At 43.2% G+C, this 26,899-nt stretch overlaps 1 protein-coding gene across 8 annotated transcripts in view; it reads right to left on the bottom strand.

Moving 5' to 3' along the window:
- Nucleotides 1–6,273: 6,273 nt before the first annotated feature.
- KLHL29 (kelch like family member 29) overlaps nt 6,274–26,899 on the bottom strand; it is a 392,255-nt gene continuing 371,629 nt past the window's right edge. For 6 of the 8 annotated variants that reach the window (XM_064650633.1, XM_064650638.1, XM_064650632.1 and 3 more), the window contains 2 exons: nt 19,892–20,036; nt 6,274–8,614 (listed from right to left, as the gene is read on the bottom strand). In XM_064650633.1, coding sequence (XP_064506703.1) covers nt 8,431–8,614; nt 19,892–20,036 — 329 coding nt within the window. In that variant the 3' untranslated portion in view covers nt 6,274–8,430. Of the gene's footprint in view, nt 8,615–10,856; nt 15,231–19,891; nt 20,037–26,899 lie in introns of those variants that run through there. The other 2 variants (XM_064650635.1, XM_064650637.1) reach the window with 2 other exon arrangements.

The raw sequence follows: 26,899 nt of genomic DNA, 5'->3' as shown, positions 1-26,899 counted from the left end.
TGCTGGGAGTGCTCATGCCATTTGTCATCCTGTTCTTTTGTGGAGATGAATTATGTCGTGATGAAAACCTCTTTGCATCAATGTAGAATCTGAATTGTGCTATAGCACATCAGTGCTTGACTATATCTGTGTGGAAGTAGGAGTTTGTAGATGACCTGTCAGCTTTGGGACTCTTGACTGGGGGGAAAGCAAGACTTGAGGAAGTTTGAAAAGGGCTACCTTTTAAGTATCTATTCAGCAAAGGAAGTAAAACAGAATATAGAGGATTAATTCATCCTAGAAAATACGTTAAATTTGGACTTAGTTTTCTAGGGAGTCTTTCTGCTGTAAAAGGAAAACAATGTTTTAGTTAAGACCTATTTGTCGTCTCCAGAGCCCCAGTTCTGTTGTAAAGGTCTGGCTGACTCTGTTACATCTTGTAGAATCCCTTCTGTATGTGGAGGCTGCCCAGGAGAACACTGAAACCTGATATTGGTGATAGGGAAAGACAAATTGCCAATATGTTTTAGGTGTCTAACAAACATAACTCTGCCATAAGTTTTGAAGTGATGCCCACTGCATTCTCTGTGACATTACAAAAGGTTTAGTGAGATAAAGGAAATGTAGCATGGATAGTTAAATATTAATACTATTAATATCAGTTTAGTAATAAATTACTGGTTTCTATTGACATTTTAAGTATCAGAAATACAGCATGTAAGACTACGTTTTCATGAAGCAATGGAGAGGTAACTGGTTTAAAATTAATGTCTCACATTTATACTGGGGTTAGAGTGCTTCAGAGCCTTGCTCTAAAATTTAAATCGTGTCCAGAAGGCAAAAAGCTTTTTAAAAATAAAAAGCTTCCTTTTTACCAGATTCAGAGGACAGCCACGAAAGCACAAGCTGAGCATAAATTTTACAGTGTTAATCTTTTCAGTACATGAGAATAAATTTTGGAAATGGAAATGAGCTGACACCTAATGATGATTTAAATGTTTAGCAATTTGTTGCTTAAATTTGGGTTTATTCACAGAGAATAATGCTGACAGAAAGTGCTGGTTTGTTGAACTAGATGCTGTGGCACATGTGATTTAATCTCATGCATGCACAGGGTCTGCAAACATCTGCATGGCTTAACAGTGTTTTTGGGGAAGGCATTTAGTCTTGATCTGCAGAGCACATCTGCCCTGCTCTCTGAGCTTTTCATCGAGTGGTTAAGCTCATGGGTAGCAACATGTGCCTCATTCCTCATTTATTTTGGTATGGCTTCAACTTCCAGGCCCTGCTTCTTGTCTTCTCTTTATGTTCTAGACTATTCATACCTACTTCCCTCCCCGCCAAAGACACTAATGCACTGTGATCAAGTAGCCTCTCAGTCTTCTTTTTGCTGAACTGAACGAGCTCTTTATGGCTCTCACTGCATTTTCTCCAGCCTTTAAGTCAATTTTGTGGCTCTATTCTGCAGTAGGTCAATTTTTCAACATCTTCTAAAACATTTGTTCTCCGAGGAAATTGATGGGATATTCCAGCATAGGTCCCACCAGTGCCATTTGTAGAGGCAAAAATCACTGATTCGTACTCACTGCCTCCCTTTTTACACATCCAAAGATCAATTTACTCCTTTTATACCATGAAATTGGGCTGGGAGCTGTTGTTGCTTCTCCGACTTTCAGCTTTTCATGAGGGAATTTTCCATCCTGAATGTCAGCCTTCCTTATTCCCGCCTCCCCAAGGAACTGCTTAGCTTTATAAAAAGAAGTTTTGTTTTATGGGTCCCAGCCAGCCAGAGGAGCCAGCACCATGTGTATGACTTGTTCAGTCCCCATTATCTATCCCTCAGCTAATCTTCATTTCCACAGGTCTGTGACTAGTGATTTATGTCAACATTTTCCTTCAAGAACTTCGGGAGAAGAGGATTTCCCCATTAGAAACACTCTTGATAGCACCAAATTGAGAATTACTCGAACAGATTAGATGTTCCTCAATTAATCTGCCTATTCTTAGCCCATTTAATATTTGCTGTCTGAACACCGTACAGTGAGAAAGTTGAAGTATTTTGTCACATGTTGCTTGAAAATCTATTACCTTATCAATCAAATGTGTAATCCTGTCAGAGAATGAGATCAGGTTTGTGTGATACAGTCAATTTTCTAGAAAATCATTGTATTTCTTCTTATCTCTTTGATTCATGATCAGTTTAGTTAGATATCATCTTTCCATTTTTACTTGGGCTTGATGTCAGGTGAATGCCCTGTAATTACCCAGTCATTTCACTTGCCCTTTGATAACTGTCACATTATTGGCACTCTCTGAAATACCCACATTATTAAAAATGAATGTCAGCAGGGCAGGGACTTCTGGGCTTTCTGGAGGTGGTTGAGTGTTAGGTTACCTCCAGAATTCAAACCCCCTTATCCCGTAGGGAAAGTCTAATATTCTCTCCAGGTAATAAGCAGTCTGGACATCTTAATCTCCATAGGGGGATACCTCTTGCCAAACAGAAAACAGAAATGTGAGCCGTTCCCAAGCTGCCACATTTCCACTCTTCATTTTTCCTGGAAAGGCTGCATGTGGCATTTTTGTCATAGAATGGTAGGGTGTTAAGAGTTGGAATGGAACACTGCCAGGGTTGGGGCATCTACAGCCTCCCTGGGCAACCTATTCCTGTGCCTCACCGCCCTCACCGTAAAGAATTTCTTCCTAATGTCTAACCTAAATTTCTCCCCTTACGGTTTGTACCCATTCCCCCTTGTCCTGTCACTACAGTTCCTGATGGAGAGTCTGTCTCCAGCGGCCCTGTAGGCCCCTTAAGATACTGGAATGTTGCTGTGAGGTCTCCACGCAACCTTCTCCAGGCTGAACAGCCCCAGCATCCTCAGCCTGACATGTTCCAATAAACAGGCAGCTTTGCAGAAAAGCTGGGCATAAATTGAAGCAGGTAAAATTGAAGTTGATGTCAACAAGTAACAGAGCCTTGCATTCACTGGGCATGAAAACAAATACCTTACTAAAAGATGATCTCTTTTAATGGAAACAGTGCTACAGATATTCCAGCAGGGTTGGAAGTTTAGGCTTGCTTTGTGAGAGCTGCTTATTGTTACTTGAGTGGAGGGGCCGTGGTTCAGGTAGAGAATAACGCTGGAGATACCCTTAGAGCATTTGGTGCATCCCCTTCCCTGTTCAGTTCCCTGATCCTTACTTGGATGCTGTCCACTAGCACAAGGACATTGCAACAGAACTTAGAGACTACTTTGCTTGAGTTCCCAAGATGTGGAGAGGAACTGGTTCCTTTCTGTCTGTAAAAACTATTAATAACATGTACTGTTTTTAATGAGGTGAGTAGCTGATGCTTGTGTAGGAGTGTCACTGGTGACCTTAGGTAGGCACCTGGTCTTTAGCCACGAAAATGTGAGAAAAGGTCACTGATTGTGGATGATGGAAAAGGTGTTTGTATTGCCTGTGATTGCATGACTTTGGGCAACATTCAGCATAGCCCCTGTTGTCACCACAGTTCCCTAGTTCTGTGTTAATTTGCTTACAAACTACATGCTGAAGTTGCCTCTCAAGCTGTTAAAAACCCTGGGTTAGTAGTGCTGTTCTCTAGACAGGTCATGGAAGAGTTTGATACTGTGTGTATTTTGCCAGTGTGAATCTTGCTGGGTAAGATCTGGGGTATGTATGAACTCCAGAGGAAAAAAGAAAGCTGCTCAAAACCAACAAATTAGAAGCAACAGGAAACATTTCAAACCTTCACTGTACAGACCACCACTAATGAAAAATTCAGAGGCAGATTTTGGCTTGATGGCAGCACTGGAGCTTTCTTCTTCCAGGTACTAACTGAGCCAAAACACTTAGTTTTGTGTGCAAAGCTGCTACCGATTGAAGTAGATTTTGTTTGGAAAAAGAAAACTGGAACTTGTTGCTTTTTAAGAAATCTACCAGCGAAACAGGGCTTAGTAAAAGTAGTGTGTGTTATCAAAAGAAAAAACACCAGTGACCACCAGTGAAGGGAGAGTTGTTTTTCAGGGTAGTCTGCCACTTTGGTCTATCTTTCCAGGCTTCCACAGCTCTGCTGAGGAGCCCGTGATGGCAGCTCTTGCTTTCATGAATTCTAACCTCAGTGAGTGTTTAATCATGCCTCAAACAGCTTGGCTTTTCAGAGGAAAAATGGTGTTTCTGTTCCGGTATCGCTGTCCAGCTTAATGTAATGAGTGATGGGAACACCGTGCCTGGGACATATCCATCTGCTTCCCTCCAGACCATTTTCTTCCTGGCTTTTTCTGCAGTCTAAAGTTATCAACCCAGAACACTCGCCAGTGATGGGAACTTGCTGCTGCCTTCCTGTACTTGCTGGCATCTCCACTCCAGCTGAAGGCATGCTTCAGCTCCTGCTTTGGAGCCAATTTAAAATGGGGAAGAAGGCAGTAAGGGGTGAGCTTAAGGGTCTCATTCAATTTAAGTGTCTTGTATTAGCCATGACAAATTGTAAAAATGTCCAGGTAGATACAGAGTCATTGTCTTCCTACAAACCTGGCACAGGTTGCAGCCTGCCAGCTCCTGCCTGCATATGCTGTTTGTAGGTTTATCCCATATTCCATTACACCTTTTTCAGTGGTGGTAGGGAGGCACTGTGGTTCTGAGACCTTGCCCTTGCATTTGAGACAGTGGAGAAAAGCTTTGGAATCCATTTCCCCACCCTCCCTTTTTTTATTTTCCCCCCAGAGAAATTCTTCACAGGAAGCTGGGCGAGTACCTGAAGCCATTTGTGCCTTTTCAGTCTCTGCTGATGGTGCTTGGTGGAGCCAGGCAGGAGCACAGCTGGGGCTGCTCTCCTGGATAATCCCTGCAGCTGCGGAAAGCGGGTGCTCACGCTGGCGCTGGGTTTGTCTGGACTCCTCCAAGGGCAAGCTGAAGTGTAACGAACGCTCTTAATTAGCTTGCTCCAGTTGCACTGTGCTAAGCTCAGCCTTAGCACCTCACTGCAGTTAATTAAAAGACCGGGTGGCTGAGGTTTTATTAGTACAGTGTGTTTGCCGCTGGATGAAACAATGGGAGAAAGGTGGATGACTTGTGTAAATTGTCAGGGGTAGGTGATTACCTGAACACAGTGAACAGCCCTGTTTGGAGATCACTCTCCTTCCCAGGTGAGCCAGGGGAGAGTCACACCAGCGAACAAAGGAGTTTTTATCATTATCAGGCTGCTGAGCCAGCCTGTCCCTTGAATTTCTTAAAGCTTTTAAGAAGAAAAATCTCTGAGCAGATATGTGCACATGATTCATTTGGCAAAAGCACTCAGCCAGCTTCCCAGAGGGGAACTAAAATAATTTCCACATACAAGTAAAGCAAATAGCCTGTGTCTTGTTCATTCTACCAAGTATTATTGACTAGTGCTGAGTAAGAGATCCTTGCAGAGCCTTGATGAAAGGTTGGCAACTCACCCCACTTGGTCTCGATTATTGCAGCATGGTTTTGTAATATTGAATTGCAAGGCTTTTAGTAATCTTCACAGGCTGTTCAACCTGAGCCACTAAGCCTAAACTAAAATGTTTAAAAACTGCAGCTCATGCTCTTAAATACTCTGTAAGAACTGGAGGCAATTTCAATAAATGTTAGGCTCTTCCTGTTAATGTGTAGAACAGATATTGCCTCCTAAGATCTGGCTGAAATGTTCCACTGTGGTGGTATTTGAGACTAGTTATATTTGGCTCATCTTTGTTCCATATCCAGTTTTACAACTACCAGATGACACCCTAATGAAACATCAAAGAAACCATGAATGGTTGCACTGAAGTGCTCTCTGAATGTTGTATCCAATGAGGTACAGAGCTCCCACGCTGGATATGAAGAAATTTTGACCATAGGGCAAATGTGGCTTTCATCTTTTAGACACTGCAGCAGCAGTGTGGCACAAATCCCAACTTTCATTTAGAAAAGAAAGTAAAAAAGCTGTTTATCAGGTTTTTTTTTTCAAGATAGTTTCCTAAACTATCTTGAGCCCTTCTTCCTTTACTATTTTAATAGTACGTTTGGGAAAATAGATGAAGAAGAAACAGTCTTGCTGAATAAAATCTAAAACTACTTCTAAGAAGTTTTTCCAAAAGGAAAATGGAAGTACTTTGGAAGCTACTGAGCATTTAAGTATTAGCAATAAATTTTTGGATTTGCAAGAGAAGCTAGTTGGATGGAATGAACACATTTTCATCCATGGCTGGGATGAAACATGAAGTCCCCATTTGTGCAGTGTTGTTTCTTGATCAGTCATGACAAAATTAATCCAATCTGGATGCTGAATCTAGATCTATAAATATATTTATTATAATATAACAAGAACTTAACAGTAAACATAAACTATATACAATACCATTACAGATAACCCTGTTTTTAATATTATTCACAGAAATAGCCAGTTTTGTTCCAGTGTGAGAAATGAAGAAATAAGCTAAATTGGAAATGTCGAATATGTTTCGGTCTTGCTGACAGGTAGCACCTCCTTTGGAGGTAGACACACACCAACACTAAAATTAGTCCTGCCCCAGGCAGTTAGAAACTTGTGCTCCAATCTTTAGGTTCACACTTGCACCCTGTTTGACATAAATACTTTAAATGACATACTAGCATATAATTTTGTTGTGCTTATTATTTTTTCTTTTTTTTTAAAGAATAAATAAAACAACTGCATAACAAAGACTGGAACCTCACTGTCAAAATGAGAGACTTGAGTCACCCTATAGCTTGACTCAGCTGACTTGAGCACTTATTCTTTAAATACTGCAAGATACAAATTTCTTTTTTTTTTTTCTTTTATTTTATAAATGATTATTAATAAAATAAGATGATTAGCTAACCATCTGCATTGATTTTCCCAAAGCTGTAGGCAGACCTCCCTTTGTATAAAAAGGCTACTGTATTTGGTATGAAATTCAACTAGATTTTGAATGTAAGATCTCACCCGTGCCCTGTACAGGACCCTCCTTCTTGAATTACTGGCATGGCATTTGGGATTTGAGTCTGCAAAGGCAAGTATGGCAACTTTTTTCTCCCTCTCCGTGGAAAGAAATCAGACAATCCGTAGCTTGGGGTTGCTTCCTGTTGGTGAATTTTAAGATTCTTTCCCCTGCCCCCTATATGTTACCCGGTCCATCTCCCATTTGATCCTTTTATGTATAAATTTATAAAGAATTTCCACATCACAATGCTCTCTGGATAGACAATATTTTAATATATATAAAAATATAACCCCTGTGCTGTGCATATACTTACAACTCTACATAGTAATAATTTGAAGTCTCTTACACTGGGCTTAAGTCTATGCATTTTTCTACCATGGGCTTTAAACTCATGTATTTAAAATCTGTATATAAGAGAATGATAAGGTTTTCACACTGGGTGGGGAACTTGAAAAATAAAGTAAAACAAAAAACTGCTCAGACTTTACATAAAAAATAGTGGCATGTATCCCAACATAAGGAATTTTGGTTGAGAGCCAAAATGAGTGTGTAGCCACAGGAGGCGTCTTCTCTGTTTGATTAAAACATGGAAAACCCACACTATGCTGTGCGTTTTACTGTGATTCCAGCCAGAAGTGAAGAGTGGGTTTATCAGGAGAACACCTCTGGAATCAATTCATTTTGCATTATGGGAATCAAGCACTGCCAAGTGCATGAGCAGAAACTGGGAGGAAAAGGTTTAGGAGCCGTCCCCCCTATGGCCCCGCCTATGGTCACAGCCACACGTGCCCACACAAGCAGCACCTGGAGCAGAAACTCATTCAGCCCAACAGACCTTTTTAAATCATTTTACATGGAATTTATTACCAATGGCTCTTCTTCTTCTCCCCAGTCCCCACCTCACCCCCCCATCTGGACTCTTCTCTAGAGAACTGAAAGAATTGTTTGATCTGATGGAAGACTGACATCAACATAAGCCATCTGTCACACAAGACTTCTCTCAGTCATTGGTATTGAAAAGCATGTATTTCTTAAAAACAAATGTAGGAATCAAAGTGGTAAGGACACTTTGACCTTTCAAATAGATTGATGCCTAAAGTGTAATAGTAAAACTAATCTGCATGGTTATTTTAAGAATCAAGCTCGAGCTCTAAAGTAAAATGCAGATTATTTTTTTCCTCTCTTCCCCAGCTTAAAAAATATGAGAAATTCTATTGCACCTGGGTTGACCAAAAGCCGATATCCAGAACAAGTGCCACTATAACATCTAGTGACACCCTTGCATTATTAAGTTACAATATCTTACATAGCACGGAGCTCTCTGCTCCTTGTTCACCAAAAGGTGAGGATGATTTTTCTACATTCAATGTAGACACTATTCAAGACTTTAGAGCAATATGTTCACTGGCTGGCTTTGCTGCTTTTGTTCCTTAAGTAATAGTGTTCCTTTTGCCTGCTTTCAACAGGTACAAAAAGTTCTCCATCCAACTCCTGGGGAACATCAGCCGCTCTGGATGTACTTCTTGATTGCTACGCAGCCGTGTCGAAAAACAGGGCAGGGCATATTTGGTAGAAGTGTCCATGTGTTTGTTTTAGGGTCATAGGCTTCCATGTTTCCCAGGGCAGGTCCTTCGCTGCTGACGATCCCACCGGTGGCGTAGATTTTTCCATCCAGAACAACAGCGCTGTGTTTTATATAAAAAAATGTAAGTTTTAGTTAGTGGTCCTGCTGACAATTTTCTTTTTAGGCTCAAAACAAACCCAATCTTTTGTAAGAAGGGGTAAGCAATAAATACACCTTTTATTCTTATCTATATCTTCTCCCTTTCTCTCCCCAAAATTAATCCTTTTTGTGTTCCTGCCAGGTAGGCAAATGTTGTCTCTAATGTAAACAACAGAAATACATCCAGGTAAGATGTTTCTCCAGCCCACATATGGGATCTGTAGCAAAAGCAGCAGGACAATGCATCCCTGTAATACTGTGCACATGCAAAAGCAATCCAAGCAATTTGGGGTCCCTGCCACCTTGGCTGGAATAAGACCTTGCTTCAAGTTACTCCTTTAATTATCAATGAATGCTGCAAAATGGGGGGGAGAAACACCTTCAAACCACATTCTGTTGCTTCAGACGCTTCCATAGTGTGGGAGCTTGGAGGTCCCACTGACTCGTCCTTGTGCACCCCGGAGGTGTGGTGTCCAGGGAAAAGTGAACCCAGGGTGCATGGATCTGATGGCTGGGGATGTGCAGCTGAGGGAATGGCAAGGGAGATATCTGTTGGCATCTAAAGAAGACAAAAACCCTTACTGCTTTTTGAAAGTGGAAGTCTTTGACTTCAGATATCTCTTGTAAATTGAGAATAAGGGGGCTGGGCTAATCCTGTGGTCCATAGGCTCTTGGTAGGAGGGAAGGTGCATAGGTAGGGAAGGTATTCGAAAGAAAAATTACTCCTTGGCCTCATCTCTTCCTTCTGCTTAATGCCTCATCCTCCTCAGTAATCCTGCACAGGGCAGGACACTGGCTTTGGGCTAATGAAGATGGACAACGAGGGACTGCTCCCCTGTGTGTATTTGGAAATGGCAGAAGGATGACAGAGGCAGCTGGGTGGGAAAAGCCTATGCAGGGCTGCCCTGTGCTCCATGCTGCTGTCCCACTGCATGTAATTTCTTATGGCTAATTTTGGAGCAGTGGGAAGAAGAAGGATATAAAGTAATAATGGCAAAAGCCAGAGAGCACTGGAGGACAGAGGATGAACTGAGACTAAAATGGCACTGACAAAGCCATGTGCTTCTGAAGAACACAAGACTCTGATGTCCTTGTGGAGAAGCAGAGCCTGAGGTTAAAAATAAACTCACAATGACAACAGTGAGACCTCAAATAAGCCTAGTCCCTGGGTACCACCAGGAAATAGGAAATAATGAGAATCTTGTCAAAATAACTGTTAATCTGAAAGGAGGAGGAAGGAGAGAGAGACTTGAAACACTTGATTAGAGCCTATCCACAAATCATCAGGGCTGGATGATACATAGCCCAGAGTCCTAAGGGAGTTTGCTAATGAACTTACCGAAGCACTGGTAATTATTTTTGAAACGTCAGGGAGAAATGGGGAAGAATAAGGACTTGAGTAAAGCAAGTGTCATCCTGAAAGATGGCTTTGAAAGAGAAGGAGCCCACCTCCAAAAGAACCAGGGCTAGTGGTGGAGAGGCACTGCCCAGCAGGAACTCCTGCCAAGGCTCAGTCCCTACGGCAAGGAGGAGCCAGAGGTGGCCAACACAGTAAATCAGACAAATGTGCATATTAAACCACAGTTTTGGACTCAGGATATTTATTGAGGAGTGAGAAGCCCATTTCTGTCCTGGAACAAGTTCCTATTTAGAAGCACGACAGGCTGGGAATTACAGCTTGCAAAACTCAGTCTGAGGAGGGGGGACAATGGTTCCACCCCAAGCTCCACAGCCCTGATGTGGTGGAGGGGCTGCTGAAACCAACAGGATGAGAGTTTAGAGATGAGGCCATAGGGTAGTGATTGCTGTTTGTGTTTTGTGTAGTATTTTAGCCACCTAGTTTTCATCTAGTGAAGTCTCCTCTGTGGCACAGAATCATAGAATCAGCCAGGTTGGAAGGGACCTCTGAGATCATCAAGTCCAACCCTTGATCCACTACCGCCGTGGTTACCAGACCATGGCACTAAGTGTCACATCCAGTCTTATCTTAAAAACCTCCAGGGATGGAGAATCCATCACTTCCCTGGGCAGCCCATTCCAATGCCTGATTACCCTCTCTGTAAAGAATTTCTTCCTAATATCTAATCTAAACCTCTCCTGGCAGAGCTTAAGACCATGCCCTCTTCTCTTACTGATAGCTGCATGGGAGAAGAGACCAACCCCCACCTGGCTACAACCTCCTGTCAGGGAGTTGTAGAGAGTGATGAGGTCTCCCCTGAGCCTCCTCTTTTCCAGGCTGAACATCCCCAGCTCCCTCAGCCTCTCCTCATAGGACTTGTACTCGAGTCCCTTCACCAGCCTTGTTGCTCTTCTCTGGACCTGCTCCAGCACCTCAATGTCCTTCCTGAACTGAGGGGCCCAGAGCTGGACACAGCACTCCAGGTGTGGCCTCACCAGTGCTGAGTACAGGGGAAGAATCACTTCCCTGGTCCTGCTGGCCACGCTGTTCCTGATACAGGCCAGGATGCCATTGGCCTTCTTGGCCACCTGGGCACACTGCTGGCTCCTGTTCAGCTTCCTGTCAATCCAAACTCCCAGGTCCCTTTCTGCCTGATGTTCAGTAGCAGCTCCTCTGAGCCAGAGCAGCTGCCACCACAGAGCAGCTCAGTAGTCAAGCACACCTTCCCAAAATGATCTGGGTTCGGGTTTCTCCCCAGCCCATGCTCTGGATTTGGGGTTACAGTGGGTGGGGAAACGTTGCTCTTGTTCTCCAGCACCTGGGCTACAGCACTGGAAGAAATTCCTGCCCAGCGGCTGGGACAAGCACCTCAGTCCTGTAGCTTCCCATCATAGTGCTAATATGTTGGGAAGATATGGATGCTTAATTCCATGCTCTGGAAGACTGTATGAATTTTACATGGTCATTAGAGGAGCTTCTGCCCCCTCCATATGCAATTCCCATAGATGAGACTGGCAAAACACTTAGCTTGTGAGTCATGCCTGAGGAGAGCTGCTCCTGCTGTGGAGAAATGGACAGTTCTGGGTCTGTAGCAGGTACTTATGTGTGCAGGGGACTTTGGAGACATTCAGTCATCTTTGGGGCTAAAGTGGCAAGTAGGTGCTTAAGATTATTAGGAATTTAGTCCTAGATTGCTGCTACTTTGCAGTATTAGGACAATCACTGCTAATTTCTGGGACCTTAGGGAATAGGAAACTCAAGTGGATTCTAAAACCTTGAGGAAAGTTGAGTGGAAAGGAGTATGCTCATTGCTCTTTCTTCATTACTGTGACAACATTTCTTTTATCCCCTCCCTTCCATCCCATCAGCTGTAAAAACATAGTTACCAAGGCTGACATACAAAGAAAGAAATAATTACAATAATTAGGATGCGAGTTTATTGCTCAGTGCCATTAATCCTGAGAGATAAAATGATTACAGGCTGTCAGAGCCTGGGAAGGAAGGAAGGAAGCTCTGTGCCACAAAGCCTCGCTGTGGGGACACAAACCCTCTGGTGGCTTTGGGGCATTGACTTCCCCAGCTGAGGAACAGCCAGACCTCCACCTTTCTGGCAGAACTCCCAGGGTGAAGGTAATTGGTATCAAAATGGAGGTCACTTCAGCCACTCCTTCCAGGAAAATACATTTCAGCAAATTATTACCCTGCAGGCTAATGACCTGACTTTCTACTTGGCAGGTAATTACTGCTGTTTGCTGGAGAGGCTTCTCCTGCCCCAAGGCCAGTTCACCTGAGGTGCCAGGGTGTCCCTCATTTCCCAAACCACACACAGCATCACAGGATCACACTGTGACTATCCCCTGACACTGCCACTGCTGGTCTGGTCCATCTGCTAGCCTCCACATGGAGCTATGAATCACGCTCCTAGGAAAATCCCAATGAGGTTGAGGTGTGCCAAGGGCTGGTGGGGACCTGGCTGTCCATGATGGGTGTGTTTATACACATCTAAACATCCTTTACATCTCTTCCCTGCCTATCCACCCTGCATTCCTTGCCCAACCTGAGCAAACAACAGAGAGGATTCCTCTCTGACAGCTGCCTGTTAAAGGACATGATGGGCAAAGCAAATCAATGAACACTAAAATCATAGCCAGGTTAGAAGGGACCTTAAAAGATCATCTGGTCCAATCTTTTGTGTGAAAGGGACGCCAGATGAGGTTATCTAGCATGCTGTCCAGTCATATCTTGAAAACTTTTGGTGAGGGGGACTCCACCACATCCCTGGGGAGGTTGTTCCAATGAATGATTGATCTCACTGTAAAAAATTCTTATATCCAGATGTAGCTTTTCCTGTTGAAACTTGTACATGTTGCCCCTTGTCTTCTCGCCATGGCTCCTTGTGCAGAAAGAGCTTCTGTCCCTCCTTGTAGCCACCCTTTAAGTGCTGGAATACTCTGTTCCCCCTAAGCCTTATCCTCTCCAGGAAGAAAAGACCCAACTCCTTGAGCTTTTCCTCATCAGGTGGGCTCTTCTCACCCTTTGATCATCTTCGTGACCCTCCTTTGGACCCCCTCCAGTCTGTCTGGTTTTTTTGAACTATGGGGACCAGAAGTGGACACAGTGGTTCTCGTGCAGCCTGACAAGTGCTGAGTACAGTGGGATGATGAAAGTCTCCTGATGGGCAGTAATTTCGAAGCAACCCAAAGCAGAGGATATCAGTACCTTTTTTTCTTTAGTGTTTGAGAGATGAGTGCCTGAGCGCTCTTGCTCCAGGACTTCCCTCTCCCAGTCATGATGGCTGGATATAGCACCAAGCAGTGGGACTACCAGAAATGTTTTTCAATTTTGTTTGTTATTGTTTTAGAATTTCCTGCTGAGTCCTAAAGATCAGCCTTATCAGGAAAAGTTAAAAAAAATTAAAAAAAAAAAATCCTTTCTTGTAATGTCTGGAACTGTAAAAAAACTGGAATGGCTGAATTACTATGTTGTATTGACTTCCTGAAACTTAGTATCTTCTGGGGCCTCAAACAATGCTCTTGTTCCTCCTCACTCCTGGCTTTGTGTGCATAAGCACACATTTATTTGGAACAGTTCTGTAAGTATTACTAAACATTATCAGTTAGGTAGACGCAAGATCTGCTTAAAAGAAGTAAAAAAAAAAAAACAAAATGCCTGCATTTATTAGTGGGTGAATTTCCTTCCTGCCCTAAGATTACAGGAGGACTTTACTGGAGGTCGAACTGAACGATACTGGTGTGATCCTTGGGGTTGTCTTGTGCAGGGTCAGGAGTTGGACTTGATGATCCTTGTGGGTCCCTTCCAACTCAGGATGTTCTGTGATTCTATGATGCTCATCAACTGGGTGGAGCAGGCCTTAGGATGAGGGAACCCTCCAGGGTACCAGCCCCTGTGGGACCTGGCTCTCTGCAGTGTTAGGCAGAGCTGCAGGTGCTCCTTAAGCTTTTGTTTAAACCGGGGACCTTTTCAGGGCACCTGCACGGTGGTTTGTGGTGCCGAAACAAAAGGCATTGCTGGTGTCTCTGTGGGTGGAAGGGGTCAGGTGCCAAAGTGTCCTGAGCTGGTGGCTGTGCTGACAGGCTCTGGGGCTGTTTAGCAGCCGGGGTGGCAGCCAGGTTGTTATGTCTGAGAAGGCTGAGCTCGGGTGGCCGTGTTGTGCTGCCAGAGGTGTCATCTTTACAATGAGACAGATAAATGAGGGTCCAGATTAGTCACGGTCAATTAGGAGGATATCATGCCCCTTCTTGGAGCAGGATTATTAGAGTGGGTGTTTTGGCCAAGCTCCAGTTACGTTCTCCCCTACTCTGTGAGCACTTTCCCTTGCTAATGATCCAAAACCATCACGTGGCATCGTTACTTGTTGCTGAAAACCAGCAGTGTTTTATTCCAAAGTCCACAACACATCAGTAATGGCCCCAAGTGCTCTGTCTGTATCATTTATGCTTTAACGCCCACCAAAATCCTTCAGTCATCAGCTCCTACAGAAATTATTGCCAGTAGTCTGGCGCTGCAGTTCTCATCTGCTGTCTGTGGAGTGCAGTCCCACACACACATCTCCTTCCAGGTATGCTGGAAGATTTTGGTTTTCCCTTCCAGACCAGCTGCAAATGCTGCTGGCTGAACAGACCATGTTCAGACCGTGTCTGCAGGCTCCGGAAGCAAGCAGCCATTAAGGAACCCTGCTCTGTAATAGCTTCACCTGGGAATATCCATCCAAACAAGCTGTGCTCTAACTCCTTCCAGTGCCTGGAGTTACCAGGAACTTAGCAACGAGGAAAGGAGCCAGCTGGGGGAGGCTGTGGCTGGTGCTATACATTAGCAATGCCTGGCAGTTCAGCACAGGAGGCACCAGGCTTTGGTGTTCAAGAACAAGGCCTTATTTGAAAAAAAGAGGGGGGGAGGAAATAATCCACAAACTGACCCTGGTTTTGTGCTGTTCAGCCTGAGTCAAAGTTTTATTAAAGATTTCCATTCGGCAGAACCATCTAATAAATCTTACTGGTTAGCAGTCAGAGGAGGAGAAAGAAAATGCTTTTCTGGTGTCTGTTGGGAATTGCTGGTACTAAATTAGCTTCTCTGGAATTATTGCTGGCACCACCATGCTGCCGCTGTTGCCCCGTGGAGGCTCTCTGTAGCACAAGCCTGTTTGTACGCTGCCTGCATCCTAAGCAAGCAGAATATGGAATTTTTAATCATTCACAGGAACGCACTTGGTATTCTTTTTGCCTGTGGAAAAATAAACCCTTGAAGGGCACTGTAGGAAGGGAGAATGCCTGCCTGCAAAGGGAGGCCTTGCCACGCTGGTGGGGAGGGACATCTTTGCAGGTCTTTTTGGAGGGAGGTGTCTGGCAGAGCAAGGTGTGATCATCCCAGCTCTTCATACCTGTTGGCTGCTGTCTGCCATCCAAAGATCCTGCAAATGAACAGGGGCTGCCAAATTGAGATGGGGTGCTTGTGGTAAACAGCTTACACTTGCCTGATATTTGGGAAAAGTCAAATATTTCCCTCACCCTCACCTGTCGTGTGGAAGATATTCCAGACCTGTGTGTGAACTCTCAGTGTATTGTAAAATACTTCAGGCCTATTACAGCTCTTTACCCATTTAGCATCATCCTTCAAAGGGTTAATTCTAGGTCAGCACAAATTTCTTATTGACTTCCATCAGGCTGGGCTTAATCTGAAAATGATGCTCAATTTGCTCTTCTGTTGATTATGAGCTGGAGACCCAAACCATTTATTTTTTATTTTTCATTAAAAGTAATTTAACTTGATATTAAAACCATTTGAACAGACCTTTAATTTTTCACAAGCAGGGAATGTCACACACATTTCTTTTCCCTGTGCTCGAGGCCATCATGCTCCCTTATCACTAATGTGTAGAAACAAAGCAGATAAAAATAAAAGTGATGCGGTCAAAATTTTTTCTCAGCAAATGCGGTATCGAGTGATTCCTGGTGAGAGGAGATCAATAGCATGCAGTTAATTTTTAAGTTGTTTATGTTGCTGCTTTTAAACCATGTTTTTTGTGATCCATGGTAATGAGTGGAATGAGGAATTTATAGATTCATAGGCTAAGGTCAGAAGGGACCTCTGTGCTTCGTTAATCTGAGCCTGTGTATACATAGGCCATGGACACTTCCCCAGGCAGCATCTCTCTTGGAAACATATCTAATCTCCTCTTAAAAACATCGAGTGTTGGTGAGTTCACCCCCTCCCTTGCTGGTTCTCTGTTTAATTATCCTTGCTGTTGGGAAAGTGCTTCACTTCAAGGTCAAGATATGTAACTTGACTTTCCAGTCCCTGTAACCTCCTATACCTTTGTCTGCAAGATTGAAAGCTTTTCCACTTGCTCCCAGTGATCAAGTCACCTCTCAGCCTTCCTTTGATAAACTCCTTGAATTTCCCAGAGTCATTCTGGCAGCTTCCCTTTGAACTTCTGCTGATACTTCCACATGTTGATGCAGGACCCAAGACCTGCATTTGTCTTGCCGGCGCCGGATGCAGCAGCCCTCACTCTACCCACATTCAACTTGTTTTCCTTTTGGTGTTAGGGCTTTTATTATATATCCAATACTGCCCTGACCTTCTATCCAGCACACTGCAATGTGAGCTCATGTTGTGCAGCTGTGAGTGACCTCCTTTATGTCCTCCTCTGAGTTCCTGGCTTTCTAAGGGAGCAGGGCTGTAAGATTGTGCTTCCTCCATGTATTATTTTGTATTTAAAACACCACTGCTAGCTTGAGACTGTTGAACTGAGATATTCAGGTAGCTGCTAAAATAGCTCCTTCTGTAGTATTTTTTACCCACCAAGTGTTATGCCACCTGCGGCCTTTATCTGGAGAGAATTTCTATTACCTGGATTGTTGGTAGATATATTAAATAGCATTGAAGAAGAAGCAATGCCTGCTACCAGTGGCCTTGCTCAATGATATCTTCTCATTAACAACTACATTTTGAGATCTGTCAGTGAAGCAGATTTAATCTCTCTACTGTGTGCCTTGTTAATTCCATATAATACCAGCCAAATACCTTGGAGAAATCGCAGTATATTACAGCGTCACAGTTGTCTTTAGCAGCCAGGCGTGTTGTATTAAAAACCAAAACAAAGAACTCGGTTTCCTGATACCTTTGGTGGTCTTGGCAGTGTCAGGTTTATGGTTGGATTTCATGACCTTAAAGGTCTTTTCCAACCTAAATGATTCTATTATAACAGGTTGGTTTAACAAGCCTCCTTTTCTGGAAAAGTGCATTGATTGCTGTTCATTATTTTATTAGCATCTAGTTATTTGTTGATGAAATCCCAAATTAACCACTCTGCTATTTTGCAGAGGACCAACATGAGGCTAAATGAGACCACTTAGTTTGATGGTGGTACTTTGCAAAATTAATTGCTGCACTGAAATTCTCCTTTTCACCTTTTCAAAATATGGAGTCACTTTAGCAGTGCCCTGATCCATCCTCATCTTGAAAAGTTATTAAAAATCAACATTAGTGGCTCAATCAGCTTCACAATAGAATCTCTAAAGACACCTGTGTCTAAGACAGCTGAGTTGCTGGATCTGAGAACTTCATTTGTGAGTTCACATCTTCTCTTGCTGCCAACAGTGACTGCTTTTGGTTCCTCATAGCAGAATATGGAACCAAACCTTCCTGCTCCCTTCCAAATACAAATGAGAAACAACCATCCAACTGGTCTGTATTACACTGTGCTACCTAATCAGCCTCATCACTAATGGTTTTATAACTGATTAAAATTACAAATTGGATTCCCAAAGATTTAAAGTACCTTTCTTTTTACTTCTATTATCCTTCAGTATTTCACTGGTTCTCTCAGCCTCCTGTAGCAGCAGCCAGTTTTTAACCTATTTGTTACTGATAAGCTCCCATTTTCCCCATTTCTGTACATACTGATTTATTTAGGTTTTGTCACAGGCTTTACATCCTTTCTTTAGGCTGAAATATTTTTCCTTGACTGTTTCCCAGAACATTCAAAAATGTTTGAAATGGTGCCTAAATTTGGCATCCAATTGGGATATACTGGATTATTCCTTTTCCAGTGACTATTCCACTATAAATGTAGGTTTCCTGTCCACTACTGCTTTAGAAAAAATTTACTTTAAAAGTTTGAAGTTACTTTTTACTTATGAGTGGCAAATTCTACTTAAGCAAAGCCAGTTTATTATGGTGCCTAAGCACTGGGTAATATTTAGGTCATTGGTTCACTCTCCTTGGTCCATCTCAAGGTGTCCCACTGGATTCCCTCCTTCAGGGTGCCGAGCAAAGCATCCCTTCACGTTAGAAACCCTGGGAAGTTTTCAGGTGAGATACTCAGCCAACAGCCCCTGGTTGAAATCAGCCATGCAATTTCTCTTGAATTGTATTTAACAGATTTTTGTTACTTTTTAGAAAACCGAGATATTCAAAGAGCAACTCATCCCTCTCAACAGGAAGATGTAGGAATGTATCAAATGTCCAAGTCCCTTGTGTTTCATTTTACAGTTTAGGGCTCTAATCCTGAGCTGCACTGTACACATTAGTTCTGGTTTTCAGGAGAAAAATATTATTATATACTGCCTGAGCACTGCACTCCTCATCCTCCTTTGCCTTCTGCTAGAGCAGAGGGACTGGGAGGAAACATCCTTAGCACAAGGGCACATGGCAGAGAACCACTGGGATGGAGCTGGCTTAGGGTGGAGCTTGGCTGCTCCGACCCCTTTGCTTACAGCAATATCTGCTCCAGCAGCCAAGAGAGGGTGCCCCTTAAATTAATAAAAGGAAGGGAAAAGAAGGTGAAAACGAGAAAAAAACCCCAGCAAACAGAGAAAAACCGAGCATGCTTTTTTAAAAAGGCATTTTCTCATCTGCACCAAAGCGAAAGGTAAATGCAACAAGTTAAAATGTGGAGGTGTTTTTGAACAGTAGAATGGGGGCCAGGGACACCCCTGGGGCAAGGAGAAGGGCTGTTGGCTGAACTTTTGGGAGATGCAGGTCCTGCTGCTGCCCCATTGCTGCTAGTCCTCCCAACACCAGCCAGGGTTTTGTCTGGACATTGCCTGGCACATCCCCTCTGTCCTGGTTTTCCTGCATCAGACGGATAACAAACACTAACTTAGTGCCTGTGGCAGTGTTTGCTGACGAGCTGTGGCTTTTCCAGGGAAACCAACAGCTCAGCCAGTCCCCAGCATGGGGATCTGCTCTGCCAGGGGCTGGCCTGTGTAACAGCCCAAAACAAGCCCGTCTTTCTGTAGCAGCAGCCATGTAAAACTATTTAAAAGGTCTTTAAGTTCTGCCAGTACCTGCAATGGGTGCCAAATTTTATTTTTGTCAGCCAGTTAGGGAAATTTGTTCAGCTTGTGACTGGGATCGGGGAAGTAAGCCCAAAAAGCAATCAAAAACACCTAATAAATAATAATAATTAATATCTGTGTGTGATGCTTACTCAGTACTTTTTTTAAGGACCTTATAGCTAGTTAGCAAAAATATGTTCCACATTATGGTGGTCTCTTCTACAGTGGATATTTATCATCCTCCAGTTACACATGGCAAACTGAGGAAAACAGCATTCCTGTAGTCACTGGAGGAGCCCAACACACATCCCTTCCCGTGATCCATTGTGCCTGAATGTGAGGAGATACATGAACCATAGTCGGGTCCTGGATGTACACTTTGGGAAATGCTGTGTCCCTGAACACATGCAAAAAAGAGATGAGGAAAAAGCCCAAATGGTTCACACCTCCCTTCCCCTCTCCCCTTCACTTTAATTAGCTTATCTATCAGCAGAAAATGTTAAGGCACCAGTAATTCCATTTTAATGGTTTTTCTCACCTGCAGAACTGCCTGGAGTGGTTCATGTTGGGACCTGCTTTAATATTGCCTTTCTCTGGGTCATAGATGGTGGTTGCTCGTGCATAAGCTCCTCCAAGAATAAAGATGAACCCATTGAGAGTGACTGCAGGAGCATATTTGTTATCTGTCAATGGAAAGCAACACTGAGATCAGTTTTAGGCTCAGGTTTGGAGACCGTTTTTTTATTTATACATTCCCGTTATTTATAGATAAGTCACGTTTCTCTAAACCTCCAAAGCTAGGGAAAGAAAAATGAGGAAACCTTTCCTAGTTTTGTTCTCCTCTCTTCAAGTTCTCAGAGGCACTTTTAAAGTTCATCACTCCTTCATCCCCTAGTATGTGCCTCCCTCTAAACTGGTAAAGCACAATTATCCTCTCCTAAAGCCTAATGGAGTCACCACGAAAGCTCCTCTGTTACACATGAAATTAAGATGTCAAATTGTTTCAGAATTTTAAATTGCTGCAAATTTTAACTCAGATGCTTCCCATGCCTGTGCAGCAGCTAAGTACAAAAGAAACCCACAGCACAGAGACCCCCTTAATAATATCCAGTATCCAATAGTTGATTCTCTTTTATTTTCTGCTTTTGCTTGTGGGAACGTTACATAATCCAGAAAATTTTCTGAGACCTGATTTTTTTTTTTGCCTTTATCTGTCTCATAAATTCACCTGCACTTTTATTTTCAGATGGGTGTATCTCCAAGCAGTCCTGCATTTTAGCAACAAACTGTGTGAGGTTGGAGTTTGAAATTAAGCAAGTCTCTTATCCTGAGTCAACTTCAATCAGATTGTCTGAGGATGCTTTAAAATTCTTGTGTTAGCTGTGGCATTATTAGAAATATTAGTAAAACTAATCATAAATTATTGAATAAAATAATTCTAATCTAATTAGTTGGCCTGTCCCTTACTCTGCTAGCACACCATATGCACATTATTAAATATGAGCCAGTTGGGCTGAAATTTCTCATGATGGTGTCTGTCTTGATGCGATGCAGTTTTTTTAATCAACATTTCTGTGAAACAAATCAGCAGTGTCTGGGAACAAAAGGCAGGAAAATACATTGCTTTGGGTTAAAATAAGCCTCACAACCAGTTCACTGAGAAGCAAGAGCCTAAGCCCTTCAGCTCATCCTGGTGTCAGAAGACATGTAAAATTCTGCCATATGTAGCTATAAGTTAAAGCCTCTCCAGAATCTGCATTTTTATATGCTCAGAAAAGGTTGGTCCTCTTGCATCTCCAACAGAGAATCACCCTGGACACAGTCTTGCTGGCTTCAGCCCCTGCAACCTCCTGCCTGAGTGCAGGGAGCTGGGGGCAGCTGGAGAGGAGCTGTGATATCATCTTTACTATGCTCTTACATCTCTGATAACAGCCTCTACAAAACATTGAAGGGGTTTATATGTTCCTCCCAGATCTGTAACACCCTGACTGTGTCCTTTTATGAACACAGAAAAAGATGGGCTTAAACCTCTTGCATGATGTGTTGTAACCCTGAGGATCTTGTAAAACTACCTTATCCATTAAATATTTAACAGAGATTTAATTTGACAGGAGGTAAGGAAAAGCTGATGAACATCTCCAGAAGAGAGATAATCTCCTTAACTGAGGTTTGAACTGGTAAAACTAGAATGAAAAGACTGGTTTTGTGGTGTCTGCTTCTGTCCCAGCATGGCCATGGGGTGGTCTGGCTCAGTTCATCCTACCCCATATTGTTGTGTGCCCAGGGGGATGTACAGAGGTGCAGCACTCGGCATGAAAACAGACAAAACATGTTATGGGTTAAAGCTGAGCTCCTATTACACTGCCTATCTACAAGCATGTGTCAAAAAACCACGACTGTATTAGGAAAATGTCACTGATCCTTGGGAACAGATGGGAAGAAACTAATTCATCCAGAAAATAGAACAAGGAGTATTCAGTTTCTTTACCGTGCCACTAAGCCACTATAATTCATCAGAAGGACTTATCTGTCCTAACAACCCAGCTCCTGTCTCTTTCCAAATCAGACTTGCATATGTGACATTTTTTCCACTTAAGAAACTCATCAGAAATTTTCCATACTTAATTATCACATCTTCTTGATTTTTTTTCTGTGACTAGCACTGTTTTGCAGGAGAATGAAACTCTCACATTAAAAAAAAAAAAAAAAAAGAACTCAGCTCCCAAATCTCACAGGGAAATTATTTGGGGCTCCCTCAAGGCAGAAACAGCGACTTCTCAGGGGACTGAATCATTGACTTCACATTCCTTTTTGTTAAAGAATGAGAGGGAAACCCCTTGGTTATTTCTATAGTGACTTTTTTTTTTTTCTTTTTGAATAGGCAGACAGTCTGATATTCTTTTTCTTCCTTTTTTTGAGAGGCAGTAGCGTTTGATTCTCATCAATTTTTCAATACATCTTCTATCTGTTGTCTTTTTACTTCTTTCGTCTTTAGCTACAATTTCATAAATTGGTATCAGGTAAGTCTGAGATAGAGGAACAGAGAAATCTCTGCTGTTTCTTTCAGGAAGGGAGAAGTTCACAGCAAACAGTCTCCTGATCCTGGTGAAGGTATGGCAGGAAAACCACAAGGGACACCTCTCCAGAGACATGTAGAGAGGAAACAGCAGGTTTTATTTTTGTTTTGTTACCATGGAGATGGAAATTGTTCACAGATACAGGGATTTTGGAAACCTCCAGCCATCATTCCTGATACTTAGGTGTGGATGACCACCTTCAATCTTTACCCTTACTTCATCCCAGGTGCTACCCACACTCTTCCCATGTTGTTGTCTTTTCCAGGGCTCGGTACCCTCATGCAAACTCTCAGGAGACTCCAATTTCTCTTGCTGCTTTAAGTCCTTAACACGGTCATAGAGCAAGGCAGGTGGCTGGGGAGACTAATTTTGCAAAAGCATGTTGTGTTTGGGCTTTTTAGTCAATGCTTCTGGGCATGAGCATGAGTTTCTACGGGTCAGAGGCTTCTGTGGGATACAGTGGGGCCACTGGTTATTTCAAAAGACTGCTGGAAGGAAGGAAGAGAGGGGAGAGGAAGCATGGAAACAGAGAAGCAGCCTCCTTTCCCCTCCAAAGGTCAAGGGGGTTGTCAGATATACTAATTAATTTCTGGCTGGAAAATCTGAAATAGGATTTGTCCCGGGCAGCAAACACAGCTGAGATTAAAAGGCAGAATAAATGTAAATGAAATAATATGTGAAAGGTAATCTACCCAAGTGGGTAACATTGTAATATCACTCTCTTTTGTTGTTGCTACAGGAAAATATGCTTGTATTTCTATTCTGTGAAGCTCATTGCAGGAAGGAGCGTGCACTCCATGGCAACCCTTGACCCAGAGGTGTACTTCACATGGGGTTGATAATTTAACCTGCCACCATGCTCCTCACTTAGGAAGGACAGAGTGCTGTCTGGCATATGTTCCATGGCTCTTGAATCTCTCTGTGGTCGAGTAGCACAGTTCTACTTTCCCTTCCATGATTGCTTAAAGATCTTATGTTGCCTTCCAGTAATGAGCTCGATCAGAGACTGAAGTGGCATTACAATGAATGGTAGCAGCACCTCATATGGAAAAAAGTTATTATAACCAAGGTAGTTAAACATTTTTATAGGGAGGAAGAAATGTGGGCACACCACCAGCCCAGGCATAACTCCAACCAAACTGTCTCCCGGCAGGCGTGGGTGGCCAGTGGGGGACTGATGCACTTGATGAAGCAGATTAGAGAAAGGAGACTAGTTAACGCAAACTAAGCCTGCTTTTAATAGTAAGTGCCTCTTCCCCTTCTTGAATACTATGCAGACAAGCTCAAGAATGGCACAGTCACAGATAGGATAACATCCCAGAGCAGCTGGGAGACTGTGGTCTGATCCTTAACATAGCTCATGAGGCCCAAGTGCAGACACTGCCATGAACAGCGGAGTCTCGGGTGTCAGCCCTTCTGGCTCCAAGCTCTCCTGGGAGCTGGTCTCTCCCAATTACACAACCAGCCACCCAGCCCTATGGTTTCCCCACTGACCCTTGAGCAAACCCTCCTTGGAGACCCTAAAGTCGAGTGTCCTCACTTGCAAACACCACATTTTGTGTATGCGTGGAGGGGATGGCCTGTGCCAAAACAGGAGGCTCCACCTGCCACTGCAGGGCAGTTTTAGCATCAAATTTATGGGCATAACATTGCTGAAGAGAGTTGGATAAAGCACAGCCATGGAGGTAGGAGTGAAAAGGAGGACATCTGATAAAGGGCAAACACAAAAAGACTGATTTGGCTCGGCAGAGGGCAGAGAACATGTAGGGGAACACACTGAGGAGTGGAAAAAATCATTCTGAAAGGAGGATATACAGAGGAGAACTGGGTGAGACAAAGGAAAGTAAAATTCAAGATTACTAGTGGGAAAAAAAATTAAGAACTAGTCATGGGAAGAAAAATACACTGAAGGACAAGATGGAACACTTATTGCTTTGGGACTTGCAGGTGAGAGCCAAACAAACCCTCCAACAAGTACCAAATTACTGGCCTCGAGAGAGGGCCAAGACATATATCTGATTTTTCTTGTAAAGTCAAAAAATAAATTAATGAGGATTATTATGCATTTTAACTAAAATAAGCCAGTGGGCAGTGCACTAAAAAACTGCATAGATGCTGCTAATGCAGTTTTCTAGACATGTGTTGTATTCTTAGCCCTGTGATTGTCCTGCTTTGGTCGGACAAACCACTACAGGAGTAAACAGTGTGGTGAGGAACTAGATACTTGGATTAGAAACCAGAAATGCTCCCAGAACTTAGAGCTCCGTTCTCTAGTTCTCACAGGATTTTAAAATTTAATAGTGGTGATGATTAAACACTGTTTTTCTTACAAGCCAGAAACATTAATAAAAACTTGTAATTCCATACTGACTGTTAAGGGTATCAAAAAGTGTATTTTAGTGCTCTGGCATGAAGGCACAAAGTGAACTAAAAGGCAGTGACAAGGTAATTAGGCTTACTTACAATCCCTGACTTCAGCATGTCTGTGGCCATCTTGTTAAATAAGACAAACCTCAGGAAGCTTGGCATGAAACACACTTTTAGCACAGCTATATAGGACAGCTTGGCCAGAAATGGAAAGGCAGGTGCTGTGAGTACATAGACTGGGTTCATTTACTCTTGTAGGACTTTGGTTTTTACAGATAAAAACACAAGGTGATGTGCAAGGTGGTTTACTGAAAATACGCAATTTGAAAGCCCTGTGAGGTTCCCTTATCCCAGTAACATCAAGCTGTGGGCTGCACTGCTGCAGGGACATCTGTCAACTCCAAAGGTGAAGAGAACTGAGGTGGGGCAAAGGATGGGGCACTGAGAAACACCTTCTCCTCTCCAAATATGGATGTGTGTAATCAACACCTGCCCAGAGGCTCCCACAGCATTCATGTGCAGCGTGTTGGTGAGCCTGCTGTCACACCTACTGCATGCAGGTATCCACATCCCAACACCTCCTGACAGGGGAAGGATAAAGAATGAATGGAAACTGGGAGTGAATTCACTGCATATTCCTAGAAGAAATCCAGGCAGAAGAGAGCAAGGGTTGAACTGTGTGGACTTGCTATCAGCCCCCAGACGGTCTCTCCCCTGCACAGGTAGGACGTCAATATCCAGCTGGCTTCACCTCCATTTAGATTAGACGAATATGAGCCTCCCCCTTGCCATGATTGATGCCAGTGTTGCCTTGAGTTAGTCTGGACCATGATGGTTTGAAAGAGATGGACCTGTTGGGTTCAAATGTGTGCCATGCTGCGTCAGACTCACTATCATAAAGTACCACAGTGAACTGAGACAGGTACTACTGGTCTAAAAATCTCCAGAGACACTGGTTGCTTTCAATACCTCCAGCTACTGTTGCATATCTGAGCATGCTTGAGGCATTTTTAAACAAACTGTTGTCCTATTTGAGGTCCAACAGGTTACACTGATCTCTGGGGTGACCTTATAACAACTCACCATCACACATCTCAGTTCACTTAGCTCAGAGGGACAGCTTAAGAATTCACAAATCAACACAAAAAGGCTCTGAGGCTGTCAGAGGCACCCTGGCAGAGATCATAGCAGGATTCATCCCAGCTCCATTTTGCAAAAAAGCACTGCAAGGCTCCTTCTACTCCCTCTTTGTTTTAGACTCTACTGTACTTGGTGTTGCATCCAGTTCCTGGGGGACACTTTACAAATACAGGTGACACTATGGCTTTTGTAGAGCTGGAGAAAGGAAAATATATTTCCAACATTCCACTGCCTTTTTGTGAAGATCAGGCATCACATCAGTTCACTTTCCCAGACATTCTCCATGGGGGTGCCATTTTTCAGACTCCGTGTTATTTTATTTTATTTGCAAGTAAATTGATGTTATGCATTACCCAACAAAGAACTCCACATTTTATCATATATTTTATGCCTTCAGCTTAACTAATGAACTTTGCTTACACCAAGAAAACATAAATACCATCTTTTAACTTTGCCGGTGTCTTTCATGTATTTTTGTTAGGAAATAACAGTGCACATCCATTAGAACCATGGGTGACGGACCCAACTCTGGATGGTTTAGATGATTTTTTTCCAAGCACGCATGATGTTGACGCTTGCTAGACAGTATAACGAGCCCAGGGAATGATTTCTTAGCTCCTGTGGCACTTGTACTATTATGGCAAGGAAAAGGAATACATCTTTGCATAATGCATTCATTTTTGCAATGTGCTGTGAGTCCGGGAAAACCTCATACTGTCAGTCAGTGGATTAAATGAACAGCAGCAGCTGTAGCCATGTGATGGAAAAAGCCAGGCAATAGGGTTGTTTGTGCTGCTGTATTACATAAACATGACTTTCGCCGGTTAACGCCCTCCCGCTGGGCGCTTCATGCTGCATCATATGCATGTCATGTTATGTTAGGCTGCACACCAACAGCAGAGAGGGAGTTGGGAAACAGCCTGGCGGTGCAGAGGAGGCTACAGCCACAGCATACCAGCTTC

The sequence above is a fragment of the Pseudopipra pipra genome, chromosome 3 (genome assembly GCF_036250125.1).
Source record: "Pseudopipra pipra isolate bDixPip1 chromosome 3, bDixPip1.hap1, whole genome shotgun sequence".
Classification (NCBI taxonomy): Eukaryota; Metazoa; Chordata; class Aves; order Passeriformes; family Pipridae; genus Pseudopipra; species Pseudopipra pipra.
Note: the sequence above shows the minus strand (reverse complement) of the source record. Positions and strands in the feature narration are given on the sequence as shown.